Genomic DNA, 17,593 nt, shown 5'->3' with positions numbered 1-17,593 from the left:
TTACTTTACTTATCTCTTTTTTCGGTAACTTGTCTTAACTGTTTCTTCAGCTTTTACTTGTTCAATTATTCTTCTATGGTTTTAATTTTGTTAAGTTTTCATTAAAATTATGTTTAAATTTAGCATTTCTCCAAATTATTTATCTTTGGTGACAGACTCAACTGAACACGCAGACTCATAAATAACGCAGCCGTTTTCTCGCCAAACTATTATAAGCTCGGCAACTATAAACTAAATTTTTCGAACATATTTAACTGGAACTAGAACTTATTAAATTTATATGGCAAACATGGAGCGTAGAATTGGTTTCCAAATTATACAGCAATGACTTAGTTAACGAGAGTTACAATTTTGGCTTTACGTTTTAAACTTCGCACTCACTTAAAATATCATAATATACATTTTTTAAAAAGACAGCTTTTACAATAATACAGCTCTATATTCATTGGTTCTTTGATAGCTTAGGACAGCAAACTTTCAAAAGAATACAAACACATGCAACTTGGTTTTATTAACACCTGTAATTTGCTAAAATATTATTTTCCACTCTTTTTCTTAATAGTAAATCAAATGAAACTTCTCCTGACAAGGCAAAACCAGTTAACAGTTAACTATATTCACCTGAACAAATATTCCCCAATTGAGCGTAACCTGGAAAGCAGCTACACAGTTGTGCACCTTTCTTATTCCATTGGCATGCATAGGAATTTTCACCACAATCACATTTTTTTTCTAAAAATATTAAAATAAAATATGAATTAAAGATAGTAAATATTGTTATAATATGTGTTTACTACAGGTAAAAATATTTACAACATATATAAGGTATTAAAGGGAATCACCTGTCAGTTCAAAATAAACTAAAATACATTGTAACAAGTCATGTTAAAAAAATAAATAGTAAAGCGGTTCAACCGGAAATATTTCAGTATTTACTAAAACTTTTACGATATTTAAGATCAGTGAGTCCTAATGTTTTGAACATTGAAGTCAATAAAAAAATTTATTTATTAAAGTATAAGTAGTTTAGAGCTTAAGAAAATGTGTATTGTAACAAGAATTGAGAATCATATTAGTTCAAAAATTGATTTTCGAGTATGTTTTTACAATAGGTAAAAATATTTTACAATTCATATAAGGTGTTAAATTGAGCCACCTGTCTATTTGAAAGAAACTAAATTACATTTTAATACACAGTCTTGAGAGAAAAAAATTAAATCGTAAAACTTTTCAACCGAAAGCATTTTAATACTCACACAATTTTTACGATATTTAAGATCAGTGTGTCTTAATGTTTTTAACAAAGTCATTTAAAAACGGATTTATTAAAGTACATGTAATTTAGAGCTAAAGAAAATTGTGTAAAAAAATTGGGAATCATAATAGTTCAAAAATTGTTTTTCTAGTAGATAAAAATTAATAAAAAATGATTCAGGTATCAAAATTTGCCACAAACAAAGTAGGAATAATGCTACAGAAAAAAAGCTACCTAATATAGGATAATCTGCAGTTACCGGATTTATTTTAATATTTTTAAAGTCCTTGTTAAGAAAGGAATCGAGCAAGTATGCAAACAGGGGCTCTCAATTTAATAAATAAGGGCTGAAAGAATGGAATTATTAAAAAAATTTGGCAAATCACAATTTAAAAAGAAAATTGCAAACCTCTTTGATTTTCTAATAAAGCTTGTTGCTTTTTTTTGAGAATCGTGACATAAATAACTCATACATTTTGGTTAAAATTTTTCTTTTTATAGTTAGTAAAGTAATTTTTTTTTTCACTTTAGGCTTTGCAGTGGTTCTAAGAAATAAATAATAAAAGGGCTCGTAGCAGAGAACTCTCTTCATACTAAGCAAGCAATTAGGTGCACATCAAAAGTTAAGTAGTATTTAAACAAAAAACTTATAAATTCAATAAATAAATTTAAATAGAAAATAAGAAAGGAAAAGTTAAGCGAGAAAATAGTAGTAAGAAGAATAAATAAAATAATATTAAAAAAAAACAAATTCAATGACAAAAAAAACCTACTTTGAACTTCTGTTGTTGATGTTTCTGTAGTCGTTGCTATAAAAAGAAACATTTTATTAGCTATTATCACGATTTGTGCGTTGTACAAAGATCTATAACCCTAAAAAAGAAATTTAAAACACAAATTGGATTTAAAAGCGCTTTGTCCAAAACACGAAGATTGAAAATACACGAAGTTAGTGATATAAATCACTTTTAATACATTTATCAACTGTAATTTCAGAACTTAGTCATGATTGAAAAATATAAGTTTGTTTCGCTCAAATTTTGTATTTTACCTAGTAAATAGTCCTTCTTCAATCATTCTTTAACCTCTGAATTTTCTCGGTCTGCATATGTTAGCCATTCCTTCTTAGATTCTAAAAACACGCTTTAAAAAAATTTATCCTCACTGTGGATTTTTAAGCTTTCACGAGATTTTAATAGAAATAGAATAGAAATAGAATAGAAGTAGAATAGAAATAGAATAGAAATAGAATAGAAATAGAATAGAAATAGAATAGAAATAGAATAGAACATATAAATTATTTGGTAGAATTTCACTTAAAGAAAAGTAATTTTTAAAAATGACATCAAATCCAAGTGCTCGAAAACGTAAGTAGTTTTAAATATTTTAGAATTTAATTATGCCGAAAATATATATTTTCTCTTTTGATTTAGGATGATCTGTATGGCGTTTTTTGAATCTATATTTATTTAATATTTAAATATAATACAATCAAGAACATGTGAGCCGTGATGACTCAGGGGATAGAACATACCCCTTCCAAAGAGGTGAACCGGGTTCGAATCCCATCGATGGCTGGCTGATACGAATTATGCATCCGGCTTACACCGACCACAGTGTTGACATAAAATATCCTCAGTGGTAGACGGATCATGGATTAGAGTCCCCTTGGCGTCAGGCTAATCTTTGGAGGTTTTCGTGGTTTTCCTCTCCATGTAACGCAAATGCGGATTAGTTCCATCAAAAAGTCCTCCATGAAAGCAAATTTCACTCAATAATTGATCCAGAATTTCAGTTGTTTCCTGGATTGGGTTCAAAATTACAAGCCTATGGTGTTGAGCAATAGTAGTCATAAACCCAAAAATTGGGTCGGTTACTCAACGACGGTTATAAAATAAAATTTTAAAAAAATCAAGAGCATGCAGGTTCACTTATGTGCTTTTTGGTAACGTATGGCGAAATTTATGACAATATAGTAAACAAGTGAATTCTCACAGTATTATGAACTCACAGATGAACTCATAGTACGATATAATACCCATAGTATTATATTTTACGGAATATAAATAAAAATCTGTTTTTGTGTTTCGTATGCATCATAGTAACACTTCATTACAAGAGGAGGGAAATAAAAATAAGAAATGAAAGGAACGAATCAGGATCTTTTTAAATAGATGTCTTCGGATATTAGAGGTTTTTAAATAAACAAAATTTGGTAATCGTGTTTTTACTGCTATAAATATTTGAGCAAATTTAATTGTTCAAAACAAAAGAAAAAGGTTAAGAAATTCGGATATTAATGTTATTAAATAAAATTATATACTTACAATTAGCTATTGTTTTTGTCGAAGTGGGATATGAACTGACACTTACTGTTGAAGACGTCGAATAAGCTGAAAAAATGAAACAATTTAAAAGCTTAAAACGAAAAATGAAAACTTGCGTCATAAGACATATTTTATATATTTTTATATTCTAACAATTCAAAACTTTTCACCGTAAATGGAGGAAGACAGTGTCAGTAAAACCTTATCTTATTTTGAGCATTTCTTATGTGGACTTGAGTATATTCAGATAGGCATTCATATGGCAAAACAATCTATATATATATTTCTCTTACACGGCGATAAAAAGAAGCCTCATTACAACTCCCCGAATGGCAACGCTAGAAAATTAACCAATGATTGCCGCTAAAAATGTCACATGCTAAATCGAGATTAGGTGGCTCAACATATAGCGCTTATAAAAACGGTAACTGAAATAACCAGAGTGTGAAGTATGATGTGCTTATGCGCATCGTATTTTTTGTTAAATAATTTATTTATTATATACCATTTCATAGATGGTAACGAGAAGAGTTTTGTGGTTGCTATGGTGTCTAATTAGAATATAAATTGTTTTTTTGAGTAAGTGTGAGATTTGTTTTTTGAAACTGCGATGCTGTAATTTTATTGTTTAGTTAATAAATCTTCCTTTTATATTAAACGTGATAGTAGTTTCCTTAATTATTTGATTCGAAGTCCTTGGAGTTTTATTTGAGGTCAGTTTATTTTGTATTTTTTGACAAGAGAGAGCATTCTCACCAAATGAGATGTTTAATGTTTTGTTTATGCAGGTTTTTCCATTGCAATTCACTTATTTCAATTTTTAATAGACTTAATTATAGCCAAAATTTTAACCTTTTTAAAGAGATATTAGTTTTAGAAATTTTATCTTAAGATTTTATACTATAGCACATTTCTAATAGGTTTAACGAATTACATGTCATTTATTTGAATTCAAATTTATTTTAATGACTCTATTAAAATAATTATATAAAATATTAAGTATTTACCAAAAATATGTAATTTTTTTTAAAAAAAAAAAGTTGTTATATGGATTTGAATGATTGTTCTGAATTCTTAAAATTTTGTGCATTTGCAATGTACCTAAGTTAGTAGCGAGCGAAGCGAGCTTGGTTTGCGAAGCAAAAAATGTAAGATTGCGTAGCAATTTTTGGGGGTTGGCGAGCGTTAGCCCACTAGTAGTTTAATAAGTACAATTCGAAGATGAACTAGAGCTGAAATAAAAATCTTTTGGAACTTGACAGAAAGCAAAGACTAAAACATCACTTAATCAATAAAAGAACTATTGCGATAAACTTAGTTAATACGAGGAATTTATTAGTATTTGAAGCACTACATACATAACTATTTCATGATGCTTTTGTTTTGCTATTTTTCTTAAAGGATTTGTTTAGTTCAGTATATTATCTATTACAGTATTAAGAATATTTAAATAAACATTTTCGCTGCAATTAATAATTTAACAAATTGTATTCGATTTTATAAATTGATGAGAGAGCAATAATTATTTTGTATAATTCATCTTGTAAAATTCATACAATCAAATTCATATTGTAACAATTTAATAAAGCAAACTTTTGAACTAACATGCTTTTGCCTTTTTTTTAAAGTGAGACACTGTCCTTTTTTAGCTTATTCGCAAAACTTGTGTTGATTACTATATAATGTGTACCTTTTTGATATATTAAATGTATAAGATTAAAAGAGTCAATTTTTTTAAATAAAAATTAAAAGTAGAAACATTCCAATATTTGTGTATCAATTTATTGTTTCTTTTACAAATTCATAATATTTATAGCATTAAATTAAATATGTTGATTCTGAAATGTTTTTCTTAAATAATAAAAAGTAGACATCCTTTCTAGCTGTTTTTTCTTCATTTGCATTTGCAGTTTATAAAAAATTGCTGCGCAAAAGTTTAACATTTTTGATAGAGAGATTCTGCTGTAAGAAAAAATCAAATCAATCAATCTCAGACTGCAGAAAAAAATATGAAATTCTAATAGTTGTGAATAGAATAGAACTGAATGCTCCTTGAAATCTATAGTAGTAATTTTTATAACGAAATTAAAAATACCAGTCTGAGAAAAATAAATTTACCAATGCATTTGTTGCTCTTTACCTTATATACAAACACGCGATTGCAACTGTAATTTGAAATATATATTTTTCGTCACTCATCCTTGCCCGAATTGGCGCTTTGTTATAGTCATTAAAACAAATCCCAAATTACTGGCATCCAGTTTTAGTTAGAAAAATATTGTTTAAATAAAATATGGGAATTACTTTATAAACTAATATGTATTACTCTAATATATATTAAAAAAAAACTAAAATAAAATGAAACAATCAGTTTTATTTTACTAAGTGATAGCTTAATTGTTGATTAGAAAGGAAATAAATTACCAAAGCATTCTGTGCCATTTCTTTTATAGTCAGACACACAATCGCATCTGTATTTAGAAACAACTTTTTCATCATTCACACAAATCCAAAATGGCCCTTTGTTTTAAAAGTTAAATTTCCCCCAAAATCATCGCATCCGGTTTTTACTAAGAAGATAATATTTTAAATTAATATTATTTTGAATTATCAGATATACATTTTAAATGAAAACTACTAAAAAGCTTTTTTTTTTTAAAGTGATAATTTAAATATTGCTCAGATTAATTACTATTAGATTATTGCTCAGTTGAATATTATATTGCTTAGATTACTATTAGATTGGTTAGATTATAATTAGATAACAAGCAATTTCTTAAAAGAAATTTCTAATATAGCTCTCCTCTGATATGCAAAAATATTTTTTCCTTTTATTACATAATTTTATTTTGACTGCAGTTCGCTTTTTCTTATTTTAAAATTTTCTTATTTATTTCATGAGTTGTAACTTTTATTAGAATGAAAAACAAGAAATATACATTTACATATAATACAGCTAATATAAGGTGATATAGATAAGGTGAAAAGATGATATAAAGCTATTTAGAAGTAGTGGCCTGTAAGTTATTAATTTTATTTTTTAGGCTAATATTTTTTTTCACAAAATCTCTCTGTGACTTTTTTAAACCTCAGCAAATGGATTCTAAAATAAATTTATCATGGAATAGAACTTGGGTAATAGGCTTTATTTTAAATGAAAAATTATTAACTATGTTCTAAAAGCGAAACTAATGCTGAATTGGTACTCATTTGAATATAGAAACCTAAAATTCTCCAAATTATTATTGGCACAAATAATGCTTAAATAATTTTCGCCTTCGTATTAACTGACAAAAATATGTACTAAAAAGGAAAATGAATGGATAAATGGTACTAGGAAAAACGTAAAATATCGCCATAATGTCATTGATGCCAATGCTGTATAATTAATTTTGGTAAAAGAAAAACTGAATATGGAATTTATTGCAATTTTAATCAGTACCAAATGTATTAATTTGGGTGAAAAATATTATATTAGAATACTTTGTACCTATTAAAACTACACAAATATTGTGAAGTTCAAGAGGACATGGGATCTTTCCAATAGAGTTTTTTGAAACCCAATTTCGGAAATTTAATTTTTCCCTCATGAGAATATTTAATTTTTCTTTAGTTTAATTTTAGTTATTAAGATAACTTAAAGCATTTTTTGTCCCGAATGTTTAAAAAATATTGCAAAATATGACAATCATGAGAAAAATAAACAAATTGTCCCTCGCTATTGAAACTTTAAGCAATTTTACCAATTTTCTTGTGAACATAAAATGGGAATGTAAGGACTATTTAGTATCAGTTACTGGTTAGCTTTAAAGAGTTTGGAGGAAAAAAACATTTCTCTATCTTCGATGTAATTAAAAAAAAAGCAAATTCACTTCTAGATACAAATAAAGCAGTACAAAAACTTAGTAATATATATTTCACAAAAACAATGGTACATTATCTTCATAAAAATCATACAAAACAAATTCATTAAAATCATTCTGCATTCAAAAAGCTCATTAGAATTTCATAAAAGGGTATTTCTTCAAATTAAATAAAAACAAATTCATTAAATACATATGTAACAAACGACTTCATTGATATTTTTTTACCAACGCATTTCGTGTTCTCAATTCTGTATCCAGGATGGCACTCGCATCTGTATTTCGATACACCTTGTTCGTCATTAATGCATGTAAAGAATTCTCCTTTCTCGTGACATTCTTTGTTTCCTCCGTTGTCCTCGCAACCAGTTAAAGCTGAAAAATTAAGAAACGGTATAGAGAGAAAAACACAACTTTTCTATATTGGTAAGGATCATTGTAAGTTTCATAAAGACCACTGTTTCAATTTTTAAAAAAATTCTTTGAAGGCCATAAATGTTTTTACCGATGCATTTCTTGTTCTTAATTTTATAACCAGGTTGGCACTCGCATCTGTATTTCGATACATCCTGTTCGTCATTAATGCATGTAAAGAATTCTCCTTTCTCCTGACATTCTTTGTTTCCTCCGTTGTCTTCACAACCAGTTAAAGCTGAAAAATTAAGAAACTGTACATAAGGCAAAGAGTAAAAAACACCACTTTTAATTATTGAAAACACTCATTGTAAATTTAGTAAAAATTACTGTTTCTATTAAAATATAAAGCAAATTCTTTGAAAACCATAAATATTTTAACCGATGCATTTTTTTCCTTAATTTTTATATAAGCCCTAATATAGTAAAACAATATTAGGGCTTTATTTTTAGTATTATTTTTACATAATCTCTTTTTCGAAAAACATTTCACTGGCTTTTACAGTAACAATAATTGTATAGATAAAATTACAATTGTAGTACACGAAATGATTAGATTTAAATTTTATCTTAATAAAAATAGGAACTAAGTCTGAGAGAATTTCACTTAGTTAGGATTCATTCAATATTTTGGGGACTTTTTATTAAATATTTTTAAATTTGCCATGAATTCGTGACAAAAATAATTGCTAGAAATAATGGGGTCGGTGAGCGAATCAGTCTAGTGAAATATATTTTCATAGCTTCCAACTGTGCACGGTCATTGAAGAAAACATTTCTTAGTAGTAGCAGCATTTTTTTATTGCTATTGATATTGAAAGGCAATTTTAAAAAGAATTGTACATTATTATTATTTATTAGTTAGGTTATAATGGTTTTATATTTAAACGACTTATTTAATTTTAATAAAATTCGTCTTACTCTAATTATTCTCTCACTACCACTCAGTAAAAACTTTCTCTACTACCAAATAAGGTGACACGTACAAATCTGCAATGCTTCTCGTTTACGCCTATCTCAATGGTCAACAAAAGCAATTAAAAAAAGGAAAATAATGATAACCCATTAACTCCAAACTTTCAATAGAGTTACGGTAAGAAATATGTCTCTACGAAGGTTCATGCAAATATATTTGATTTAAGTGAATGTTTTTTTTCTTCTTAAAAACAATGCAATGAACGATGCAATGAGCAGGTGGCTTAAACTCTAATCTAAAGTTTAAAATATTTTAAAGTGGGAAATCTAAAGCCGTAAATAAGATCAAGGAGGAAAGGGCAAGCAAAGCAATATGAAATGGACTACATAAATAGTTCCATGCGTTGGCAAGCGATGCCTAATAGAGCTCAGAGCGTAGATGTAGATTGTAGATGAATTAATAAAAATCATAAATTCATTTTCTAATGTTAATTATTTCAAATAAAATTTTTTTAGAAGCTATACTATTAACAATAAAATAAAATGAAATATAAACTAGAGAAATAGAATAAAATAAATTAGAACTAAAATAAATTAGAGAAAAATAAAATAAATTAGAGAAACATAAAATAAATTAGAGAAAAAGAAAGTAAATTGGAGAAAAAAAAATAAATTAGAGAAAAATAAAATTAACTACGATAAAATAAAATAAATTATAGAAAAGCAAGGGGATGATATCTGAATCCCGTTCGTTATCTAAAAACATTCATAAAAAATTTTGGGCTGACTCATAAGTTTTATGATCCATTTATGATTTTTAGTTGGTGCGTTTCATATCTCTTTATTTGAACTATTGAATTTAATGAAGAATATTCTTATGCGAGATGTAAAACATGTTTTTCTAAGAAGCATCGATATAAAAGGCATTAAATATAAAAAAAACTAAAATTATTTTAAGATAGTAATGTGCTCCTATCGTTAATTTATATTTCCCGTTGACTTTTTGTTCCAGTTAATGCGAGTTTTATTTATTAGGAAAAAAAACATCAAATTATATATCTCCTAAAACAAGTTTATGATTCTAGTAATCACAATTAAACCTGACAATTGAAATTTCTTATTTGATACACTATTTATTTCCTTTCGAAAATTTCAATCATTATGTGATTTGCAGCGCAGTGAACCGTTTCGTTTGACCATTAAAATTCTCTCCACTATTGTTTTTTTACAGACACAAACCTTTCTGATCTGTATTCTTTTCGTGGGACGATATAAATCCCACTTATTCTTTGAGCATCAAACTTGTCCCAGTTAATAGCTTTTGTTATACTATTGTGATTATTTTCGGATCCATTCTTACAACTATTTTGGAATCATCAATTACTAATTTATCTGCATGAGCTACATAGGTGAATATTTAATTAATATTAAGTGTGACTTTTGCGATTTCTGGAGGTGGATTAAAAGGTGCTTAAATTCTGTCTCACAACGCAAAATTTCAGTTAAATTTGTTTTAATATTACATAAATAATAATTAAGAAATATTCAAAAAGATTTCTATGAGGAAAATAAAGTTTCTATTTGCCAGTATTCAAATCTTGATAACTCTTGTTTTCCTTCTCCATATTACAGATATATTATCATTAATTTTCCGAAAAATAATACTACATAAATTGTACATATTCAGTCAACATTTTTCTAAAGAAAATGTTTCCTTCTCTACGAAAAGAGGTGGTTGTGATTGCTTATAGTGAAACGAAAATACTCACCTTCAAGCTAAGGGATAGATAAAAACCGATTCTTCATTATCCAAACCCTACGCTAGAGCTTATATAAGCGAAGCTCCAAAATGTTTTTCTTTTCTAAGCCCTGTCTTCCCAAAATCAATTTAAGAATCAGTAATACACATCAAAAAATGCAAATAAAATACTTGTTATGTTACAATCATTGTAATTTTTTGACTGCTTTAAAGATGTAGAGTGAGTAACAAAAAGAATGATAATTGATTGGTGCAGCAGATATTTTAAGTAACGATTTATTTAGTTTCAATTAAAGTTTTTATAAAGATTTATCCCCACCTCCAAAATATAGAGGGTAGCCATATTCTTGGAAATAGAGTTCCAAAGTTTGTTTAGAAGAGCGGCAAAATGAATTGAAAAGTTTTTGCAAGCAATTGAAAACTTCGTTTATCTCAAGTTATTTCAATGCAAAAAGAAAATAGTTTTTGCGTAATATTTATTATTTAATTGAATAAAAGTCGAAAAAATTGGGAATAGCTAGGTTTACATCAGTTTCATGGATGTTATTTACATGGCGATATACAAAATTTCAGTGAAATTCGCCGAATAGATTTAAAAAATTAATTTTCAAAAATACAATCTTTTTATAGTATTTAAAAACATTAACTAGGAACAATTAGGGCAAGCAGAAAATAAATAAGTGAAATTACTGTACAGATATAAGGCTTGGAATGTGGATAGCAATAATATCGTTCGAATTTGCTATATTTAAATAGATTGCTAAATTGAAACAAATTGTCGGGCTTTTTGGCTCAATTATATGATAATGTGGTTTAACCTAAAATAATATGTAGTTTTAATTAACACCTTTGTCCCTCATATATATATNTATATATACTGTTTTTACCTTCATACCGATTTTAATATTATATTATAAAATAATTCAGTTCGACACACTGCAGATTCTAATTTTAAATTTTTAGAGAAGCTGATTCTCAGAGAATTTGAGATATTGCGATCTTGAGTAATTGGAGAAAAAGTCCCAATTCTTCTTTATCTATTAATTCGCTTTTCAATTTTTATACTTATTTAGGCTCAAGGAAGAATTTTGGAGTTTTCCTTCACGGAAAACAAGTTTTAACAGTCGTACACTAACCAAAAGGGATATTTTTACTAATTATCAAACTCATTTGTAAAAATAGCTCAACAGTGAAAAAAAATAGACTCTGCGACATCTCAAATTTCTCCATGCAACGAAGGAGCGTACACATTCTAGAAAATGTACTTATAAATACCATTACGAGCAATTTATAAGAGAGAAAGCTGACGGATTTACTGATTAATGAAATAAGCTTTCGTTAACTTTATATGACACTTCTTTCCAAGGAGCACTTATAATATTCATGTGATTAATAACTTAAACTTTTCACTCAAAACATGTGATTAACTTCAAAATTTAACACCGTGCAACTCATAATTGTAACCTTTATAATACGTAAGATAGTTTTTTTTGTATTAAGATATAGATTTAGTTTTTAAAAGAATTAAACTTAATGTTTTTTGTTCAATAGGAAAATTTTTATACAAATAAGTTTAGTGTAATAGAAATTCTCATGTTCTCATGGATAATAATATGCGGTTTATTTTTTAATTAAATGGAAGAAGCTAGTACACACAGCAGTTTCAAATGTCAACAGAAAACTGCCTTTCATCATTGATCTTACACAGATTTAGCTGCCGAAATTTCTTTTCTTAAATATATTAAAAAAAAGTAGAATATTTAACACATAAATATGCATTTGTTCACCCTTAAATCTTTAAATTTGTTTTGTAAAAACGATTTTGTTTATTATACGCACGCTATAGTAATCACTCATTCAGTGGAAATAATATATAAATATTACACGTTTTAACAACTTGTTCTTAAAAATTCTTCGACTGACAGAATGATCTAGATTTTAATTAAAAAGATTTTCAAGCGTGTGCACGAGATAATCTTCTGTCGATGGTCATGTTTGTGGTCCCTAGAGAAACCGGTTTCTCCAATGGATTGTAGGTGCAACAAATTGTTCTAGTAGTTTATTTGACCATCTATGTTCCCCTTAGAAACAAAACTATACTTTCTGCTGAATCAAGAATTACCTGCTTCCGTGGCAACTACCACTAATGCACGAGTTTATTTTCTGATTACTGACAGTATACATAATTTAAATGGGTTAAAAAAAATGATGCAACATATTTGATAAAATAATTTGATACAGCCAGGCGAAACTAAGCAGTCGAATGGAAAATTTTGCACTTAACAAAATGTAAGTGAAACAGAGTACGTTCAGTAATATAAGTACTTCGAAAAAGGATTATAATTATTACTGAACTATCATATACATAATTATCAAATAATAGAGAGTTATTAAACATCATTCTAGCTAGCAATTTGGAGAAAACTAATAGGCAAAAACAAGAAAAATAGTTAAGTGGGCAGCGAGGAAAAATTCTTTTTCTGCAAGTCTGTGCACGCTGTGTCTGAAGTATCAAACAAAAATTTAAATTTATTAAGTACTTGTCTTTCTACTTAGGGTTTCAAAAATGTAAATCTTGTCAATTGGAAAGTAATAGAGATTACATATATATATAGAAAACAAAAATGGGAACAACCTGTATGCTAAATAAGGAAACTATAGTCACTTGTCTAGCACAGTAGCTGAACGGCATTCTGTCAGACAGAAAAAAACGTATCTCATAGGATGTTTCAAAACCTCTAACAGCTACACAACTCTCGTATCAGAGTTTTATTCTGTTTACCAAAGTCCCCATCAATCCCTTTGGCAACCACTCTCACTTTTGCACCAATGTACCCTTAAGCTCAACGATGATCACCTTTTTAGATGCAATCGTGCGTATTATACGTATTTGATAGTAATAAGGTTAAGGGACATCGCAAACCACTTCAATTGTTGAATATCCTCCCATAGGAGATATTCATCTACCAACTGAGCTCTGCGTGGACAAGCGTTACCGTTAATAAAAAGGAAATTCGGCCCGTATAAACAGCGCAAAAGTCTCACATAGGTTGCAAGAATCTCACTCATGTACCGCTAATCTGTTAGAGTGCCTCTATCAAACACATGAAGATCGGTATGCACATCTGCCATGATGCCTGCTTAGACCGTCCGATCCCCACGACCATAGCGACCTTTTCGATAGTGTTAAAGGGTTGATATTGACTACTGGGTTCTCTCCAGATGAGAACGCATCTCGAGGGGGTAAACAGACTGATTCACGGAAGAGATAATCCCTCCCCAATCATCCCCTGTCCAAGACAGGCGTTCTCGTCATAAAACTAAGCAATCCTTTTCGTGGTATATAGTCAACGTTTTTAGACGATGCAGACTACTGGGCATCTGCCATACATGCCAACTAGATTAAGCCTCTGGGCTACTGTTATCCGTGAAATGGGTGTCTCGGTTGCACTATACTAGTTGCATGACACTTGTGTCGTTCGCATGGGTTTCTCCTTTATGGCTAGAAATCTCAAATAATGGTTTCGAGAGATCGTTGTTTCACTACAGCGGCCTTAACCAAGTATATGGGCTTATGTCCCTATCTCTGTGAACTGTCTCCACAGAGTGAGCACCACATTTCTCGAAATCCTGAGACCTTTACAACAGGAAGCCTGTGATTGGTCCGCCTCGAGTCTTTTAAATAACCGCCATCATCTGACATCATATAGACAACAACCAATTATACTAATGATGATGCAAAGAAATTAAAAAAAAACAAAGATTTAGCTAAGCTGTTTCAAAACTTCAAGAAGTGCTCGCAAATATCTTCTGATACCTTATTTGCGTATAGTAATTATTTAATTTGATTTTGTTTTTTTAAGAAAGTCTTTTCTACATTTAATTGCTTTTATCAGTGAATAATAATATAAGGAAAGAGTGTGTCTGATGGTCACCGGGTGTGTTTGTCTTTTAATTCCAAAATCGATTGAGCCAGCATCTTGAAATTTGATGCAAATCGATCGGAAATTTCATTTCGATTGTATTAGAGATCATTTAAATTAAAAATTGTAATAATCTGATTGGTTTAAAAATATTGGTTTATAAATTTTTTACATTTAGTTGCTGTTAGCCAAAAATGCGTATGAGAATATGAAGAAGCCTGGACATACACTGGATGAACACTGGACCTACACCGGGAGTTATGGCCTGGGGAGCAATTTCCCATATGAAAGCAGGAGAACTCTCGTGATAATACCACGCACCTATAAAGTAAATTTGCATATCAACCAGGTGATTCAACCTGTCTTGTTGCTATTCATGAGCAGCTCACAAGTGGATTTTTTCCAGCATAATAACGCTCGCACTCATACTGCTGTTATAACCTTACATGCTCAACAGAATGCCAGCATGTAGCCTTTGCCTGATAGTTCACCAGATATTTCACCAATCGAGGAAGCGTGGGAAATCATTGGATGATAACTTCAGCGTCTTCCGCAACCAGCATTAGCTACCAGCATTGCTAACCAAGTGCAATAGGCATGGAACTTCATCCCACAAAACGACATACGGCATCCGTATGACACAATGTATGCCCTTTTGCTTGCTTTCATTTAAAATTCGTTATACGGGTTATTAATGTACCAGTATTTCACATTTGAAATGGTTTTTCTCTTAATCGTATTAACCTGTGATCCCGAAACTTTAATCAACTTAATATTTTTCTCGGAGAAATGCATTGTCGAAATTTCATTACTCTACAATAATTTTTTCTTGCTGTTGTGATTTTTCCCCCCTCAGAGTGTATTTCTTTTAAATAAATCTAATAATAAGTCCGGGGGGAAGGTAATAAAAATGCAAGCAACATTAAATGACAATTCAGCTAGATAAAAAAGGCAGAGAAAATTTTTACCGTAATATTAGTTCGTCAAATATATTTTTAAAATTACTAGTATCGTGAATAACTATTATTGTGCGTCAATTGAAATTATGATTGTAATAAGACTTGACTTTACTATTGTGTAGTAAAAACGCAAAGATTTATCAGTTCAGTGGGAAAGTATAAAATATGACTAAAAGTGGTATCTGTTGTACTGTATTACACTGTCAGCAAAAATGATAGTGAAAAAGAAATATCACAACTACTTATTTACTTAATTTTCACATTATTCATATTGTTCACTTAAGCAATGATGTAACTTTTTTACTCGAATGTCATTTCATTAGTTCTGAGTCACTTCATTAGTCCTTTCATTAGTTCATTTCGAGTGTCGCTTCATTAGTTCTCAGAATATGTTAAAATATACAAAAAGTGAATTTAATGTTAAGCGGTCCGCACCTTCGACTGTTATCCAGAATTCGTCTAACACTGTCTCTTCATATTTTGAGAAGCAAAGATATTAATACATCGTAAATAAAACATGCTAATTTAGAGAAAGTACATTTTTGTGTCTGGATTTTTAGCTGAAAATATCGTCTACACTAATAAATTGGCATAGGTTATGTTTGACCCTAGAGCCATTAAGATTGAGTCCTAGAACGTGAAAATCCAATCATTAGATTAAGAGTTGTTTTGTGTCTTAACATTTCTACGCACTTTATTTATCAAACCGGAATGTACAAATATATAAAAATACGTGTTAAAATGAATAATTATGGTGACTAAATTTTAATAAATTAAAAGTTTCACTGCACATTTTACCTGTTTTTAAAATTTTGTTTAAAAAAAAGTCATCATCATGAAAAGCTAGACTAAAATGTTCTAGGAGTGCAGAGTGCAAAAATCAATTCCCCCTAATTTCAATGAATTTTTTTTTTCATTTTGAATATCAATATAATTACAAATACATATGATATACATATTTTACTTACTTTTTTAAAAAAAGAAACATCTTAATAAACAAAAATCCTTGTACATACATTACCTACACATTTTCTATCCATTCCAGTTCCTTTTTGCTTATACCCATTTGTGCAAATACAGTTCTTAACTGACCCTGAATACGAATAAGAGCAATTCCAACCTTTGCCACAATTACAAGCTGAAAGTTTAAAGTTGAAATTTTAAAAGAATGAAGTTAAAAACATTTTATTCTGAAAACTTTAAACACAAATTAATATTGCACCCTGTATTTAATTATAAAATCTTACATCGGGAAAAGTACATTCTTATTTATTTCTTATAATATTTCTTTCATGTTGCTCTCAATCTGAATTTTATTTCATAGTACGATCATTGGCAATAAATTAATTGTTATGTGGTCAAACGCAATTGTACAGTAAAATTAGGCGAAAAATTAACCAAACCCAAACATTCAAAATAACAATCAGGGACCCATTGGGATTTGGTTTTTGGAGAGCCGCACATGAAGTTCCGAGATCCTGTGGAGGGTTTTGGCAGAAGGGATAAAAAAGGAGGTGGAAACTTAAATACAGATATTTAAACAAATAAGATATAATTTTCAATGATTTTTTTAAGCTGAATCAAATCTGAACCTGATACAATAGAACGAATAGTTTAGAGTATATAAGAGGTTTAAGTAAAAATGTATTTGTTTGCACTTGTCTTAATCACAACTTGTCACAATCAATAGGAAAAATAACTAAGAAGTTACTAGCGTGCTTCTGAATAAAAAGTGCTTCTTTTGTTACATAAACTGCTGTTTGTAGAAAATGCAACACCATGAAAGAATCATCAGAATCAAATGAAATTTAATGCAGAAACGACTTGTACTGATACAAATAAATGATGAAATTTTCAAAACAAAAGAAACAAATTAAGCGTCCGAAATCAGTATTTGGTGCAGCCACCACGCGCTGCAATAAGTGCTGCTATACGACGTGGCATGGAGTCAAACAGATGTTGAATATCTGCTTGAGGAAGAGAATTCCATATCGCTTGTATGCGCAACCAAAGTTCGTCTTTGGAAACTGCAGGACGCGGATCACGAGTGAGACGCCGACCAACCATATCCCACACGTGCTCAATAGGCGACATATCCGGCGAATAAGCAGGCCAAGGAAGAAGTTGCATGCGTTGTGCTGAACAGAAGTCTCTAACAGTCCGCGCAACATGTGGGCG

General features: G+C 29.4%; 1 protein-coding gene across 2 annotated transcripts in view; it reads right to left on the bottom strand.

Moving 5' to 3' along the window:
- The window catches only part of LOC107456715 (fibropellin-1-like), a 73,927-nt gene that overhangs the window by 10,790 nt on the left and 45,544 nt on the right, over positions 1-17,593 (bottom strand). For both annotated transcript variants that reach the window (XM_071188499.1, XM_071188498.1), the window contains exons 5-10: positions 16,437-16,553; positions 7,951-8,097; positions 7,674-7,820; positions 3,583-3,648; positions 2,029-2,064; positions 622-732 (exon numbers count right to left, since the gene is read on the bottom strand). In XM_071188499.1, coding sequence (XP_071044600.1) covers positions 622-732; positions 2,029-2,064; positions 3,583-3,648; positions 7,674-7,820; positions 7,951-8,097; positions 16,437-16,553 — 624 coding nt within the window. The remainder of the gene's footprint in view (positions 1-621; positions 733-2,028; positions 2,065-3,582; positions 3,649-7,673; positions 7,821-7,950; positions 8,098-16,436; positions 16,554-17,593) is intronic.

The sequence above is a fragment of the Parasteatoda tepidariorum genome, unplaced genomic scaffold (genome assembly GCF_043381705.1).
Source record: "Parasteatoda tepidariorum isolate YZ-2023 unplaced genomic scaffold, CAS_Ptep_4.0 HiC_scaffold_13, whole genome shotgun sequence".
Taxonomy (NCBI): domain Eukaryota; kingdom Metazoa; phylum Arthropoda; class Arachnida; order Araneae; family Theridiidae; genus Parasteatoda; species Parasteatoda tepidariorum.
This window is presented reverse-complemented; position numbering and strand designations above follow the sequence as displayed.